We start from the raw sequence: 15,514 nt of genomic DNA on the forward strand, positions 1-15,514 counted from the left end.
CCTCACATCTTAGGTTATTTTTGTTACTAGAATTTTTTTAAAAAGTGGAGAGTGTAGTAATAATGCAACATAGTTCAGCAGTGATCAGCATTCTTCATATTTTGTTTCATCTCCCTCAGCACACATTTTCTCCTCCAGAGTATTTAAAACTGAACCCAAGATACATTATTTCACATGTGAACACTTTTGCTTGTATCTGTAGCAGATGAGACTTAAAAAAAAGCCCTAAACCAACATGTTGTTATTGTGCTTTGCAGATTGTTGACGGTTTTCCCTTCCTTACTTTCCTCTCTCCTGTTTCCCTTTTATTTCTTTTCTTCTTCCCCATTCTCATTTTTCTTGCCTTTTTTTTTCTTTTTGAGATAGTCTCTAGCTCAGACTGGCCTTAAACTCACTCTATCCCCAAGGATGAATCTCCTGCCTCAGTCTCTTCGGTAAGTGGGGCTATAGGCTTGTACCTGGGTCTGTTATTGTTATTGTTATTATTAGTGTGTGTGTCCCTCACAGACAGTTCCCTCCCTGGAGATAGATAATACAACCGAGGCTCAGAGAGAGGGGGTTACTTGGACAAGGTCCCAGAGCTAATGAGTGTCAGAGAGATGCTCACATTTAGGCAGTATGAGGTGTGCTGCTTGCCAAGGCTCTCCTGGGCACCTGTGGGCTCGACACTGAGCATGGGGTATAGGACCTGGCCCTGACAGGTCCTATAGAGCAGCGGAATGGCTGCAGGAACCCTCTGGGAAGGGGTTCAGCCAGCTAGCTGCTTCCATTCCTTCTCCTTCTTTCTCCTCGCCTTTCTCTTTTCCTATCTTCCCTTGTCTGTTGATTGACAAGATTTGATTTTCTAATAAAGAAGTCTTTCTGCCCGAGCAAAAGTCCTTTAAATACAGAATTGGAAATATACTGCTCTCTCTGTGACAGCTCACAATGCATGGAGCAGAGGTACAGTCACTCTCCCCAAAGGTAAGGGGGCTTGGGAATTTTCCCTTGGCTTTTTCTTATTTGTAAGTTTTATTTATTTACTTTTTCAGGGACCGGGTAATACATTCACATGGTTAAAAAATCAGAAGGTACAAAAAGAAACAGTGCAAGTCTACCTCACTCTTCCCCAGCCACTTGCCACCTGCTTGCACTGCCGGGAGGCAACTGAAGTGTCCCAGTTTCTTGTGTGTTTTTCAAAGAGGTTTTATGCAAATACATGCATATCCAATATATATATATGCTCTTTTTCTTCAGTGGTGGGAATTGACTCCAGGACTTTACACACATATATTCTTTTTAAGATGGCTATTTTTCTTAACCTTCAAGTTGTAGACACACCCTAAAGTTTTCTTATAGTCTCTCGGGCCCTGGCATGTGCTTGGGGGGCCAGTGGAAGCCCTCATATGCACAATATTTGGGCTTTTTCATGCAGGCTCTCAGATTTAAAAAAAAAAAAAAGCTCCCAGGCTGGGCTTGAACCACTCACTGCCTCTACCTCTCAAGTACTGGATTATAGGCACATGCCTATAATCAGGTTTTGAGGCTCTTTTCAGATGCTCCTATCTTTGAAAAGTCAGTAACCCCCTCACAAGAGCCCATGAAGTACAGAATGAATTTGCTCTACTTTCCATGTGAGGAAACGGAGCCTGCAAGACCGAGCACCTTGCTGAAGAGCAGGACTAGTTCATGTATTTGTTGTAGGGTGAGGACCCAGGAGTGGTGTGTGCCTTGATCCAGCATGGACTTTGTAAGCAATCAGAAAGTTGTTTACTCCAAAGTCACACTTAAAAAAATATTCTAGTAGCACTAGTGTGGGGCCATGGAAAAAGTAAGGGGGCTTGCAGTTCTGGCTAGGGTTGTTCTCTCCCCCTCACTACTGGGCAAGTCTCATGGGTTTGTAGCCTCAGTTTCCTCATCTCTAAAGTGGGTATGATAGTACCTGTCCAGTAGGAAAGAAGACATACTTCAAGTAGAAATGACCCATAAGAAGGGGTGCGTTCTAATGGTTGCCTCATGGTTCTAACTAGAGTCCCTGGGTTTGAATTTAGTGTTGCAGTAGACAGGTGGACAGCAGTCTTGGCTGACGAGAGGGCAAGCTCACACCAGTATACTTTTGCCTTACCCTGGAGCCCACTTCTCCTGGGGCTGTACTCAGAGCCTCCTGGGCAGTAAGAACAGCCCTGAGGCTGAGCACAAATCTGTACAATGGTAGGTTCCAACTGACTTTGATCTTTCTCTGAGAGGATGAGATAAATATCATTTACAAAAATTTAAAATTTTTTTCTGACAATTTCATATGTGTACATAATGTATTTTGATCACATTCACCCCATCACCCTTTTATTCCCCATTCCTCCAACTGAACCCCTTCTAACAAGTCTCTTCTTACTCTTTTTTTTTTTTTGGTGACTGACAGTTTAATTAGTGCTGCTCAAACAAGCAATTCATTTTTAGCTTATTACTTTATTTGTGGGACTAGGGGTGGAACCCAGGGCCTCATGGATAGTAGGCAGGCATTCTGCCACTGAGCTATACCCAAGCCTATTCTTCTATTGTAAAAATAAAATGTAATTCACTAGAGGAAATCTGAAAAAATAGGGGGAAAAAGCTCAAAAGCAAAACAAATCATCTTCTAATTTCCTAGTCCACAAAAGCCATCTCAGTTTACGTTTTGGTGCTTTCCCTCATAGCCATTACTACCTTCATGCCTTTATAATCTGGCACAGAGCAGTTCTTAACCTGCTGTGTTGGTTTTGTGGATGATGGTTCTACCTTTGGGTATTTCAATTTTATTTTGTAAATTCTAAGTGATTCCTGGTTTTCCCTGTTGTTCTTTTTTACCTAATGCTTTCCTGTTTTTTTTTCTGTTGCCCCTTCCTTCTCCTTTGTCCTCTCTTGCCTCTCCTCTCCTCTTTTTGATGTGCTAAGGGACAGAACCCAGGGCCCTGTCCATGCTGGGCAAATGCCCTGCCACTGAACTGCACTCCAGGCCAGCATATCCGCTAGAAAGGCAATGCATGGCAGCCCCAAGACCCCTGCACTTGTCTTCTGAGGCCTGGCAGAAGCTCATCAGCTCAGTAGGTATTTTGGATCCTGTTGGGTCAGAAATGAGGCCGAACTGGCAGTGCCAGCCTAGCCAGAAGAAGGGGTCCCATGGCAAAAGGCTCCCTTGATACCCCCAGAACCTTTTCCTAGTCTCTCCATATTGGAGGCATATCCTTGACCAGGTCCATTCCCACTGCAAAGGCCACAGGGTACTAGCTAGCCATTGTTTTTACCAGGTGGTTGCCTCTCAGGACTAAGGCCTTCTCAGGGACATTGGAGGTAGGTCCCCTTGAAAGGACTGGAATGGGAAACTGAAAGGGGGCTAAGCAAACCTTGGCACCTGCCCATTCAGTGCCTCCCCACTCTTCAACTCTTTGAAATCCTCATTCTTTTCAGTGTAAGCCAAACTGCCTTAAGCCCGGAGTGGATAAATAGAACAGCGGACATTTGAAGTGACTAGTCCACCAGACCCCCTCACTGTTTAATAAAAGCATGGCTATTCCCAGCTCGGGACACACTCGAGGCTTTCTCACTCCCTTCTGTGGAATGCTCTTGCTTGCTTGGGGAAATTCAAGTTCAATATGCCTTCAGACATGCTGCTGGCAGCCCGCTGGCCCGTGCCAGTTACTCTCAGTTTAGCGAAGGCCCAGCTTTGTGCGTGTGTTTGCTTTCTCTTGCCCTTGCCCAAAGCCAGGCCTGGGCTGTGCTTGTGTCTCTTAGGCTTGTCATAGGGGCTGAAAGAACTTACTAAATATTTGGTTAGAAAATCATGCTGAATGGTTGTCTTTTCATCACCAGTGTACCATGTTTCCAGGTGACACCAGCCACTGGTCCTGTGTATCAACAGTCTACACTTGAGTTGGAAGTATCCTGTCTACCCATGGAAATGGCCCCTGAGACCTCGAGTTCTTATCCCTGAATCCTTGGCAGGGCAAGCTCCTCCTCAGAGTGCAACAAGTCCCTTTTCATAGACACAGAGCTTACAACCCTGCACCTTCTTTTTCATGGACAGGCCCCAGCGTAGGACAGAGCTGGTCATCTGGGCAGAGGACACATGAGTTCCCGATGAGGGTCCCAGGCTGGCCAGGGCAGAATGTGGAAGTAAAAGGTGACAGGGAAAGTTCAGAACTATGTGTGCTCTCAGTGGCAGTGAGAACAGTGGGACAGAGCTGGGTTTTTGAAGATTTTATTAGAAACAACTTGAGTGCATAATACGAAAACAAAAGTGGTAGACTCCTCTTCCCCTCCCAGTCTGCTGATAGCCGCCCCCCACCCCGAATTCTACCTAGATGGCCCTGGGGTCCAAACCTGCCTGTCTGCTGCCCACCCCCCAATCCCACCTTCTTGCAACTTCTGACTTGTCCCCTTTAATAAGATAAAAATACTCCCCTCCCCAACTTGCTTAAAAATAATTTTGAAAGATTAAAAACTGCATTTGTGTGTATGCTTTAAAATAAACACTTTAAATGTTGGATATCTTCCTCTTCCCCCTAGGCCTGGCTCTGGGGTGCCTGCCTCCTCACCCCAGGAGGCCAGCTGCCACTTGGTGCCCCTTGGAAATTTTCAGGAAGTAATTTCTTCCAAATTTCCCCTGCAGTCACAAATTCCACAAACTGCTTGCATCAACACACTGTCTTCATTATAGGCACTGCTTCCCAGCTCTGGAAACCTGATCTCTTTTTGTCAACTAGACCACATGCTTCAGATTCCCTGCAAACAGGAGAGAAAACAGAATTCAGATTCAGGTAACATATATGAATGACATACCTCAATAGAGCTGTGAAGAAGAAAATAAGTAGTTATATTTTGGAGCCAGTTCTCTTGCTGAGAGTGGGAATACTGTGACCCTTTTTATGTGAATAAACCTTAAATGATGAGGGACAAAGGGCCTAGGCACCCCTGTCATCCTGGAAAGCAGTATACAAATCAGCAGGGTTTTGACCACCAGCTGACTGCTGATATGGGGTGGGTCCAGGCCAAACCAGAACCACCACGCAGCTGATCCCAGCTCCATCACCAGTCCAGATTTATGAACAAAACAAATGGTTGTTTTTACACACACACATACATTCTCATGTGCACGTCCAGGTAACACTTTTCAGAGTTAACAGTTAACTACATCAAATCTTCTTCTACCCTAACTTTTCTGTACTTAACAGGGCATTTTCTCTTGTGGGTACCTATGCAGTATGGAGTAATGGGCCTTCCCTTTCCCTCAGGCCCAAGAGTTCTCTTAGAAAAGCACTACACAGGACCAGGCTCTAAAAGTGATCAGTTTCAGCTGGGCGGTGGTGCACACACCTTTAACCCCAGCACTCAGGAGGCAGAGGCAGGCGGATCTCTGTGGGTTCAAGGCCAGCCTGGGCTACAGAGTAAGTTCCAGGACAGGCTCCAAAGCTACACAGAGAAACCCTGTTTCGCAAAAAAGTTTCTTCACTTGGTCCTTGGTCAATCTTCTCCTTGTTCCATTTCCTTGAGTAGAAACACCAGAGTCCAAATTCTACTGCATGCTTGTCCTTAGAAACAGGAAGAATACTGTTCTACTTTGAGTTCCAAAATCTAGCACAGTGTGCCTCACACCAGCAGGTACACAGTAGATGGAGAATGATGGATGAGTGGAAGAGGAAGGAGAGAAGGACGTAATCAGAAAAAAACAGTTGCTTTTCTACCTTAAAGAAAATCTTACTTAGTGTTTGGTGCTGGGGATCAAATCCTGACCCCTGTGCATGCTAGGATAGTGCTCTATGATTGAGTTCTACTTCAGTAATTTAAAAATTAATCTATAGTAGCATTGACTTTCTTCAATGCACAGAGCTGATTTTGAACACATATACATGTTGATGACACAGATGTTTCCTAGCCCCCAAAGCCCTCAGTGCCAGCCTTTTGCAGTCGTATCCTCCTGCCTACCTGGCAGCTGCTGATGTGTTCTCTGTCAATATAGTGTTGTCTTTTCAAGAATGCCATATAAGAAGCTGGGCGGTGGTGGCGCACGCCTTTAACCCCAGCACTCGGGAGGCAGAGGCAGGTGGATCTCTGTGAGTTCGAGGCCAGCCTGGTCTACAGAGTGAGTCCAGGACATGCAGAGCTGTTACACAGAGAAATCGTGTCTCGAAAAAGAAAACAAAAAACAAACAAACAAACAAAAAACAAAAAAGGAATGCATATAAATAGAATCAAGCAGTACAGATCCATAGGAAGTTGTAAATAACAGCAACAACAAAAGCTACAGTATGGGGAGGGCCCATGTAGCCTTCACCAGGCTTTTTTCAGTTAGCATCTTACATGATTGTTGTTCATATCAAAACTAGGAAGTTGATGTTCACATAATTCATAGATAATATTCGTATTTCATGAGTCTGACATGTACTTGTGTGTTAATATGTATACAGTTTATACAATTTTATCACAAGTGTAGAGTCACGTAATCTTTATTCCAAACATGATTCAGAACTATTGCACCACAATATAACTCTTTCTCTTTCTACCTGTTTAAAATCTAGTCATTTCCATCCTTCCCACTTCACCTTCTCTAAGCCCTGACAACCATGAACATTTTTCCATCTGTAAAATAGTTTCATTTCCAGAATGTTATATAAATGGGCTATTATAGAACATAAACTTTTGTGACTGGCGTTTTTACTCACCATACTGCCCTTAAGATCTATCCAAAGGGGGGACAGAGAAGGTGATAAGGCTGAATATGATTAATATATATGATACATGTGTATGAAAATGCCAGTGAAACACATTATTTTGTATAATTAATAAGTGTAAAAAACCCATCAAAGTTATGTTCATGAAATACCTGTGCTTGTGTAATAGTCTGTTTAACCACCAATCTACTGAAGGACACCTGAGCTTTTTGGCTATTATGAATAAAGCTTCTATAAACATTCACATATAGGGTTTTGTATGAACATAGTGTACATTTAATTGTCTTTTTTTTTTGAGACAAGGTTTCTCTGTGTAGCCCTGGCTGTCCTGGAACTCACTCTGTAGACCAGGCTGGCCTTGAACTCAGAGATCTATCTGCCCCGCCTCCCTAATATGTTTAGTTTTATAAGAAACTGCCGAAGTGTTTTTCAGAGTCACTGTGCCATTTATGCTCTTACCAGGGATCTGGTAGGGAGCTGGGTTCCCCACACCCTTGGCGGCATGCAGAGTTGTTTGTTTTGCCTATTCTGATGGGTATATAGTAGTATCTCGTTGTGATCTCCCTTTGATGTCTCCTGATAGCTAATGATCTTAAATGTCTTTTATGTGTTAATTTCCTATTTGTATATCCCCTTTTATGTCTTATGTACATGCTTTAATTTGTAATTTTTCTATTGTTGAATTTGGAGAGCTCTTTGTATATTTTAGATACAAATCTGTTGTTGGGTATATGATTTGCAAATATTTTATCTCAGTGCATTCGTTATCTCTTCGTTCTACTAACAACTCTTTTGCAAAGCTAAAGTTAATTTTGATGAGGCCAAATTCAATAGTTTTTTCTTCTATTTTGGGTCATGTTTTTGGTGTTTGAAACGAACTTGAAAACCTTGGACCATGCCTGAGTCTTCACGTCTTGGTTCACGCCCCTTTATGTCTTATGGGTTGCCAAAGCTAATTCAAGATGTGTCTGAGTTCTGTCTCCTTTCTCTTGTACTGTCTTAATCTTTGTCTCATCTCTTTATTCAGGTCACTGCCTAAGCCTCTTCACTGATGCTTTTGATTGTGGGGCTGCTTCTTGGTCACTGCTAACTGTGGTCATACCCTTTAGAGCTAAGAAACTCCAGTATTCCCTGACCATCTGGGAGTAAAGCCTAAAGCCTTATCCTAGACAGGACTCCATACATAGACCCTGTCCATACATGTGGCCCTCTGCTGAGGACAGTCCACAGAGGACCCCACTACTAAAGCAAGGATCCCTCCATCTGTAAACATAGCCAGTGCTTGGGGAATAAATGAATACATGAAAGGATAAGACTTTGTGTCATTGTGATTTAGCAACAGATGACCACAGAGAGGAAAGGTGGATGCTGTATTCTATTACGCCTGAATTACTCTGTCATTACATTTGGAGGCAAATAAGTAAAACCACAGAAATAATTTCCACCAAAAGTTGATGATGAGCAACGTTGAATTTGGGTAACAATAAACATGTAAGCATAAATAATGCCCATTGTTTTTCTCCTGATGTCCAGCTTTTCTTTTCTTTTTTCTTCTTCTTCTTTTTTTTTTTGTTGTTGTTTTCCGAGACAGGGTTTCTCTGTGTAGCTTTGTGCCTTTCCTGGAACTCACTCTGTAGCCCAGGTTGGCCTTGAACACACAGGGATCCACCTATCTCTGCCTCCTGAGTGCTGGGATTAAAGACGTGCGCCACCAGTGCCCTTCGATGTCCAGCTTTTCTAGCAGGGGGTGGTAGCCTGAGAAAATTCTAAAGGCTAACACAGTTTGAGGCCTGGGAAAGTGTAAGAGAAAGTTGCAAATACAACTAACTCAGAGACATCTTGAGATCAGGCTTCATATGGGGGGGGCAAACCTAAATGCCAAGAGAGCCAGAGAATCTATTGCATGTGAGCAAAATCCATCTAGGGCAGGACATGGAGCTGCTATGATGCTTTTATCATTTTCCCACCTTGACTCATGACCAGTATAATAAGTTTCATGCTGGGTGTGGTAATACACACCTCTCATCTCAACACTTGGGGTCAGAGGTAGGCAAACCTTCCCATTCAAGGCCAGCCTGGTCTAAGTAGTGAATTCCAGGGCAATTAGTGATACATAGTTAGATCCTGTCTCAAAAACAGTTTCCTTTTTGCTCAACTACTATAAAAATAAAGACAACAGCTCGGCAGTGGTGGGGCACACCTTTAATCCCAGCACTTGGGAGGCAGAGGCAGGTGCATCTCTGTGAGTTCGAGGCCAGCCTGGGCTACAGAGTGAGATTCAGGACAGGCTCCAAAGCTACACAGAGAAACCCTGTCTCGAAAAACCAAAAAAAAAAAAAAAAAGAAAAAAAAAAAAAGAAAACCAAAGGAAACCCATGCTTGGCCTAGAGTAAGACATACAAATGGGAGGGGTAGGGCTTGCGGCAAACAAGATGTAAAAGCTTGCCAAGTGGATTTAGCCATTTGTTACTAGGTAGGCATATATGCCCCATGTGTCTTTATTTTTTCATTTCCCAAGTGAAGTCAGAAATACACATTTTAATGCAAAGTTTCCACAGTGTTAAATGTGGGTTACTGAAAAATTTAAAGAATATGAATAATCAAGTCACTTTTGGAAGCAAGATGTAGTTTCTGGCCTGTTTATAATTTCTAGTCTACACTCAGGACACTGCATTTCCTTCTCAATATTCTGGTTTGGATAATTAATTATACTAAGTCTTCATCTCTGATATACAAGAAGACCTGAGCCATGAAGCAGGAGACCTGGGTTCTTTTGATTCTTTGGTTGATTCTTTCTAGTTTTCTGAGACAAAGTCTCAGAAATGTAGCCCAGACTGGCCTCAAACTGAAGATTCTCCTGCCTCAGCCTCCCAAGTCCTGTGATTACAGGATATATTACCACTGACAGATTCATTCGCTTATCCAGTTTTTCATTGAACATTTATGTAGTTGTTCCCTTGTGCTATGTCCCTTGCTAGGTACTAATATGCGTTTTTCTTAGTCTTTCTTTTTTCAATTAATAGAGTTAGAGCAGTTTCAGGTTTCCAGAAAAACTGAGCAGGAAGTACCCAACTAATACAAAACATAATAGAGGGAAGGAACATAGAATGCTTTCCGTACTTCCTGTAAACACAGTTGATCCATTCACCTACTGAAAGCCATCTTGGTTACTTCCATGTTTGGATGATCATGAATAAAGCTGCTATAAACATTCATGTGCAAGTTTCTTTTTTATGGACATGAGTTTTAACTTATTTGAGTAGATACCAAGGAAGCAATTGCTGGATCATATAGGAAGACTACTTAGCTTTGGCACAAACTGGTAAACTGTCCTTTCAAGTTGGCTGCACTAGTTTACATTCTCACCAACAACGAAGACTGAGAGGTCCTATTACTCCACGTCCCCTGCAGCCCTTGGTATTGGCAGCATCTGCTCTAATAGGTGTGCAGTGCTACCTCGTTGCTTTAATTTGCAGTTCCTTTGTGGCACACAATGTTGAACATCTACTCATACAATTTCTTGCCATCTGAGTATCATCCGTGAGCTTCTTTTCACATCTTTTGCCATTTCCAAGTTGGGTTCTCAGTTTTCTTATTGTTGAGCTGGTTCTTCATAGAGTGTATGTATTTCTCCAGTCTGAGACTTTTCTTCTATGATGATTTGGTCTTCTTTAATACAGACTAGTGTTGTCCAAAAGAGCTTTCTGGGAAGGTGGAGATGTTCTGCCACCCACTGAGGTAGCTGGTAGTCAGTAGCGAGCACTTAGAACATAAAAACAGGCCATTGGTGTTTTTGTTTTGCCATGGCACTGAACAGAGGTTTGATTTCTTCCTCTGTCTACAACTTTCCTCTTCAATCCATTATCAAGTCCTGTGGATTCCAATTCCAAAAGAGATAACAAATCCTTGCACTTCCTCCCCCTTCACTACCGTCCCATCTCTGAACCACTACCACCCTCTGCATGGAGGGCTCTTGTAGCTTCAAAGCTGGCTCCTGGATTCTTTCCCTGTCCCCTATACTCAACTATGTATCAGCAAGGGTATTTCATTAGTGCTCAGGTCAGACCTCCTCAGTTCTAGCCACATGGGCTTCTTTGTGTGGTCTGAACTTGACTCTCCCCTTACAAAGCATCCCCTTCCTCCAAACTTGCCATTCATTCTCTTTGGATGCTGTCCTTGGATAGTCTAATTTTTGACCCCTCTCATCATTCTGTCACCTTGAGTCTACAGGTTTCAACCCAAAAGTCACCTCTGAGAGGCCTTAGGAACACCCAAGTTAAACAGCGCTTTTCTGCCCTGTGGTCCTGTTTTATTTTCACTGATGCACTCAGCACACTCGAAGCATCTGTGGTTCTTTACTTGCTGTCAACCTGTCTCTCCTCACAGGCTCTGTGCAGGTGGCAACCGTGTCCATCATGCTCACTGCTCTGTTGTCAGCATCCTTTACAGAGCCTGGCACACAGCAGGGCTTCAAGACCCAGTCACAGAAAGAACCAATGTCTGGAGAGCCACAGGGCATCTGACTGAGTACTTTCTTGCTAAAACTTGGCTCATTCCTCTTAAGGATATTATTATAACATGTTTGAGGCAAGCAAATACGTGGCAATAAATGGAGATTCAGCACTTTGGGCTGGGTGGCAAATGAGATTTTTAGCCCCTTTCTTTTTAACTAGTACACATTAATTGTACAAAAGAATGGGTTTCAGTGGGGTGTGGTGGCGCACGCCTTTAATCCCAGCACTCGGGAGGCAGAGGCAGGCAGATCTCTGTGAATTTGAGGCCAGCCTGGTCTCCAAAGTCAGTAGGGCTATTATACAGAGAAACCCTGTCTAAAAAACCCCAAAAGAATGGTTTACTTGGCAGCCTCTACTCTCCACTTCACTGTGACACTTTCATATATGAGTACAATGTACTTTGATTATATTCACTCTCATCACCCTTTTCTATACGCTCCCCCAACAAATAACTCCAAAGACAGTAATATAGCAGGCTGGAGGAGTGCCAAAGTGACCCTAGAAGCCCTGGAGGCTGAATGGCCCCTCAGAGGAACAGAAAAGTGAATTTAGGATTGTTGAAAAATGCTCCTCAAACTACTGTCATCTGAGCGGTCCTTTCAGGAATGGTGTCCTAGCTACTTAACATCTCTCAGATTGAGCCAAGGCCTCATGTTGTGTCAGCTGGCCTCAAACTTGTGCTTCTCCTGCTCAGCCTCCTCCATTCTGGGAGCTGCAGGCACCACCACATCCAGCTCTCCACTTAACCTCTTTACCAGATGGTCACCTAATGTTTTTCTGTCTCTCCACTCACTTTTAAAACTTTAATAGCTGTTTGGTGTTATATCTGTTCTAAGGGGCAACAAAAGTAAAACTATAGCAACAGACTTGTCCTTTTTACGTCTTGGAATACATTAAAAAACTGTTACAATTAAAATGTTTTGATAATCATCTCTCCTGTAGAGGAGCACAAGGCATAAGTGAGAAATAATCTAAGAATGGTTCCTGGGAAGTTGCTGTCTAGGCTGTTCTGCAGCCACCAGGAATCTCCTATCCTTACCCACCTGGCTCCCTCAGTCCACTGTGTTCCACTGCTCTGTACATTTAATGCACACACCTGTACTTGGCCAACAGTGGCCTATGCTCAGTTTCAGGGTCACAGAGAAGAACAAAGCACATTGCTTGCCTTTTCGGAGCACATCAGTGCAGGGATGTGTAGGACATCACCATCCCCAGCAGCAGGGCTACATGATAAGCATATGTATAGTGCTAAGGGCAGAAAGGGCACAGAAGGTCTCACAGCAGATGGCATCATGAAGGGCAAAAGGGAAAAATACTGCAGGCAGCAGGAACATAGTAGTAAGTATAAAGACAACCACAAGGTTGTGGCCAGAGCTCAGGATAAAGGGCAAGGAGAAGATCTAAGTGGCTGGGATTTTAGGGAAGAGAGAGGCACTTGTATGATCAAGAAGGAGCTTTCTAGTTGATAGACAGTTGTGAGGGCCTTCCTTTTAACTGGGGGCAATGACAGTCCAACAGTTCTATTTATTTATTTATTTATTTATTTATTTATTTATTTATTTATTTATTCATTCATTTATTATTTATTTATTTATTATTATTTATTATTATTATTTTTTCAGTTCTTCTCTTAAATGAAAATCACCACTGCTGAGTCATCCCTCCAGGTCTCCTTTGAGATGGCATCACTTTGTAGCTCAAGATGCCCTGGACCACACTGAGTAACTGAGATTGGCTCAACTTTGGCAATCTTCTTATCTCAGTTTCCCGAGTGCCAGGATAAGAGACACCACCCCTGGCTCAGTCCAATGGAATTCTATCCAGCCTTGGGCATGTTGCTGACATAGGTGGCTGATTGAATTTTTAGCTGCTAACTGTCAACTGGATTGCTTGCCTTGGAATGGCGATCTTTCCTGTCATCAGAAAGCCTTTTAATGACGATGCTGCAAAACCACCAATTACCATTTGTCTTTCTCTCACCTGAATTAGAACCTGGGGTTGTGGATTAATCTCACCAGGCTTCTGGCACTTCCAGGCTATCAGCACTTAAAGCACATTACCCTGTGGCTTAGGGTGCTCTGCTCAGCTTGCAAGGCACCACTGCAGGCTCAAATGGAATCGAAGCAATTTCTAAAATAGCCTATGATTCATTTTTTCTCCCCTCCTGTGCCTAAATCTGCTGGCTCCATGTGGAGGGATGGGCACAAGTAACTGTAGAGGTGACATCACAGGAGTGGGCTGCGTGCCTTCCAGGCAGCGTGTGGAGCTGGCCTCAGCAGTTGTCCATCTACTGGCCTGGGTGATTGCCTCCCAGGCATTTGGGAGTCACAGCTCCCAGGTTCTTTTGTCAATGTTCCTTCTCCACATTTTTTTTCCAGACAAAAATTCTGTGCTGGGAAATCAAGGATAATGGGAATAACAGAAGTAGGAAGGATAACTCAGCTTTACATCTGTATAATGCTTTAAAGTTTCAAAATGATTTGCTCCACCCAAACACCAGTGGGAAATGGAAGCTGAGATTTTCAGCCTGAACTGGAGACAAACTCTTGCTGTCTTGTACAAAATCTTAAATATCTTCTACTCACTTAAAGGCATATCCCAGTTAGGCCTTGCATGCTACTAGAAGGTCTGAGACCCTCTTCAGCATCTTGGTGTTTCCTAGAAGATGGATTGAAAGGGACACAATGGTCCCTTATCCATGCCATCCCATGGTAGCCATCAAGTGGTGCCAGTCTGAGCACTGCCAGCTCCTTTTGCAGACCCTGGGTTACAGTCCCAGTGGTCCCAAGACCTTTACTAGAGCCAAAGGCATGGCCACTAACTATGGAGCCTTGAAGATAGGGTGTGTCATGAACATCGGGAAGTGCCACCCACTGCCAGAGTGGTCTCAAAGGCCTATAGAGGAAAATCCACAATTCAGGTCACATCAGCCATGCTGTGGATCTTGAAGGGAAGGGCCACTGAGCTATGAACAGCTGAAGAGTGGGGTGGAGGGATTCTTTTCTTGGAGGAGCCATAAAAATAGTTTCTAAGCAGTCTCGTGTTTACTCTGTGATCTTCTAGCACCTGGTCCCAGCATGGCTTGCTGTCCCTGATGTTCTGTTGTCAGGCTCAACACGAGAAGTCCACCTCCATCTAGCTTTCCTCCCTTGGTCTTGCCCAGCATCATAGCCTTGACCAAGCTGGATGCCAAAGGGGTGGCACAGTCTTGCTTGGTCCTCTCGATTTCAGATTAGATTTCAGGGCCACTGTTTTTTGGGAGGGAGATGGAGACAGCAAGCCACATACTCTCAGCGGGACTGCAGAAGTGGCAGGTACTCCTGCTGCTGGTGTGCTTCATAGCTGCCGTCACCCCCATCCCCATCCCCCCCCCAAATGAAGTAATAGGATACAAGGGCAAATCACAGGTGTGGCCAGGGTCATGAAAATGTCATCTTTGTAAACCAAGATGCTTATACTCAGTCCGTTCTTTCTGATGGAGAACTTGGTAGAGTAAAAAAGTTATCCCTTGGATGGCTGAATCTGGAAACTGTATGTGGCAAGTGACAGGCAGAAGAAGCAGCCAGTTACCACCTCCAAATGAGGCTTTTCAGAACTTACTTGTTTTGCTTGCAGTGTGTGTGTGTGTGTGTGTGTGTGTGTGTGTGTGTGCATTTGCACACGTGTGAGAAAGTGGATTAAGGATCACCACCTCAGTCTGTTTTAGAGATGTGAATAAAAATCTTGGCTTGGGACTGCTTCCTCTCTGGTTGACTGATTTTTCAATTGATTTGTATTTATTAGCTAATGAAATTAAAGTTGTAAAAATGATAACAGAAACACAATAAATCTCTCCCACAACTGGCTGTTTCTGTGTCACTATGGTGCATTCCTCACTTTGATTACTTCAAAGTCTATTATTTTGTTCTCAATTATTCTGTTTTTCTGGCACTGGAGAAAATCAATTTGTTTTATTTTCTCTTATTCATGCACTCAATTATGCTCTTCGGGCACATTTAATCACTTTGATGTTTTCATTTTATGGCCCGTCTCTAGGCACTTCAGCTGCTTTGCTGCCAACGGGCAAGCAGGACTAATTTGCATGTCACAATAGACTTGAAATTCTAACTCAATTTAGAAATCTTTATGAAATCCCCCTCCAAAATATGCTTGGAGCTGCAAAGAGGCAGAAGGATGTGGGCAAACCAGGAGTCATAAAGATGCTTCCTTTCTCAAAAGGTTGTGACATTTTGGTGACGGTGGTGTGGGAATGTCCCCATGCAGGTAAAGCAGATGAGTGCATGGGCTGCATGTCTGTGGAGTATGCTGCAACTTAGC

General features: G+C 43.5%; 1 protein-coding gene across 1 annotated transcript in view; it reads right to left on the reverse strand.

The window, feature by feature from the left end:
* Positions 1–4,197: 4,197 nt before the first annotated feature.
* Hdac8 (histone deacetylase 8) overlaps positions 4,198–15,514 on the reverse strand; it is a 218,047-nt gene continuing 206,730 nt past the window's right edge. The window contains exon 11 of the mRNA XM_028892077.2: positions 4,198–4,737. Within this exon, the coding sequence (XP_028747910.1) occupies positions 4,715–4,737 (23 nt within the window). The 3' untranslated portion in view covers positions 4,198–4,714. The remainder of the gene's footprint in view (positions 4,738–15,514) is intronic.

The sequence above is a fragment of the Peromyscus leucopus genome, chromosome X (assembly GCF_004664715.2).
Source record: "Peromyscus leucopus breed LL Stock chromosome X, UCI_PerLeu_2.1, whole genome shotgun sequence".
NCBI lineage: Eukaryota > Metazoa > Chordata > Mammalia > Rodentia > Cricetidae > Peromyscus > Peromyscus leucopus.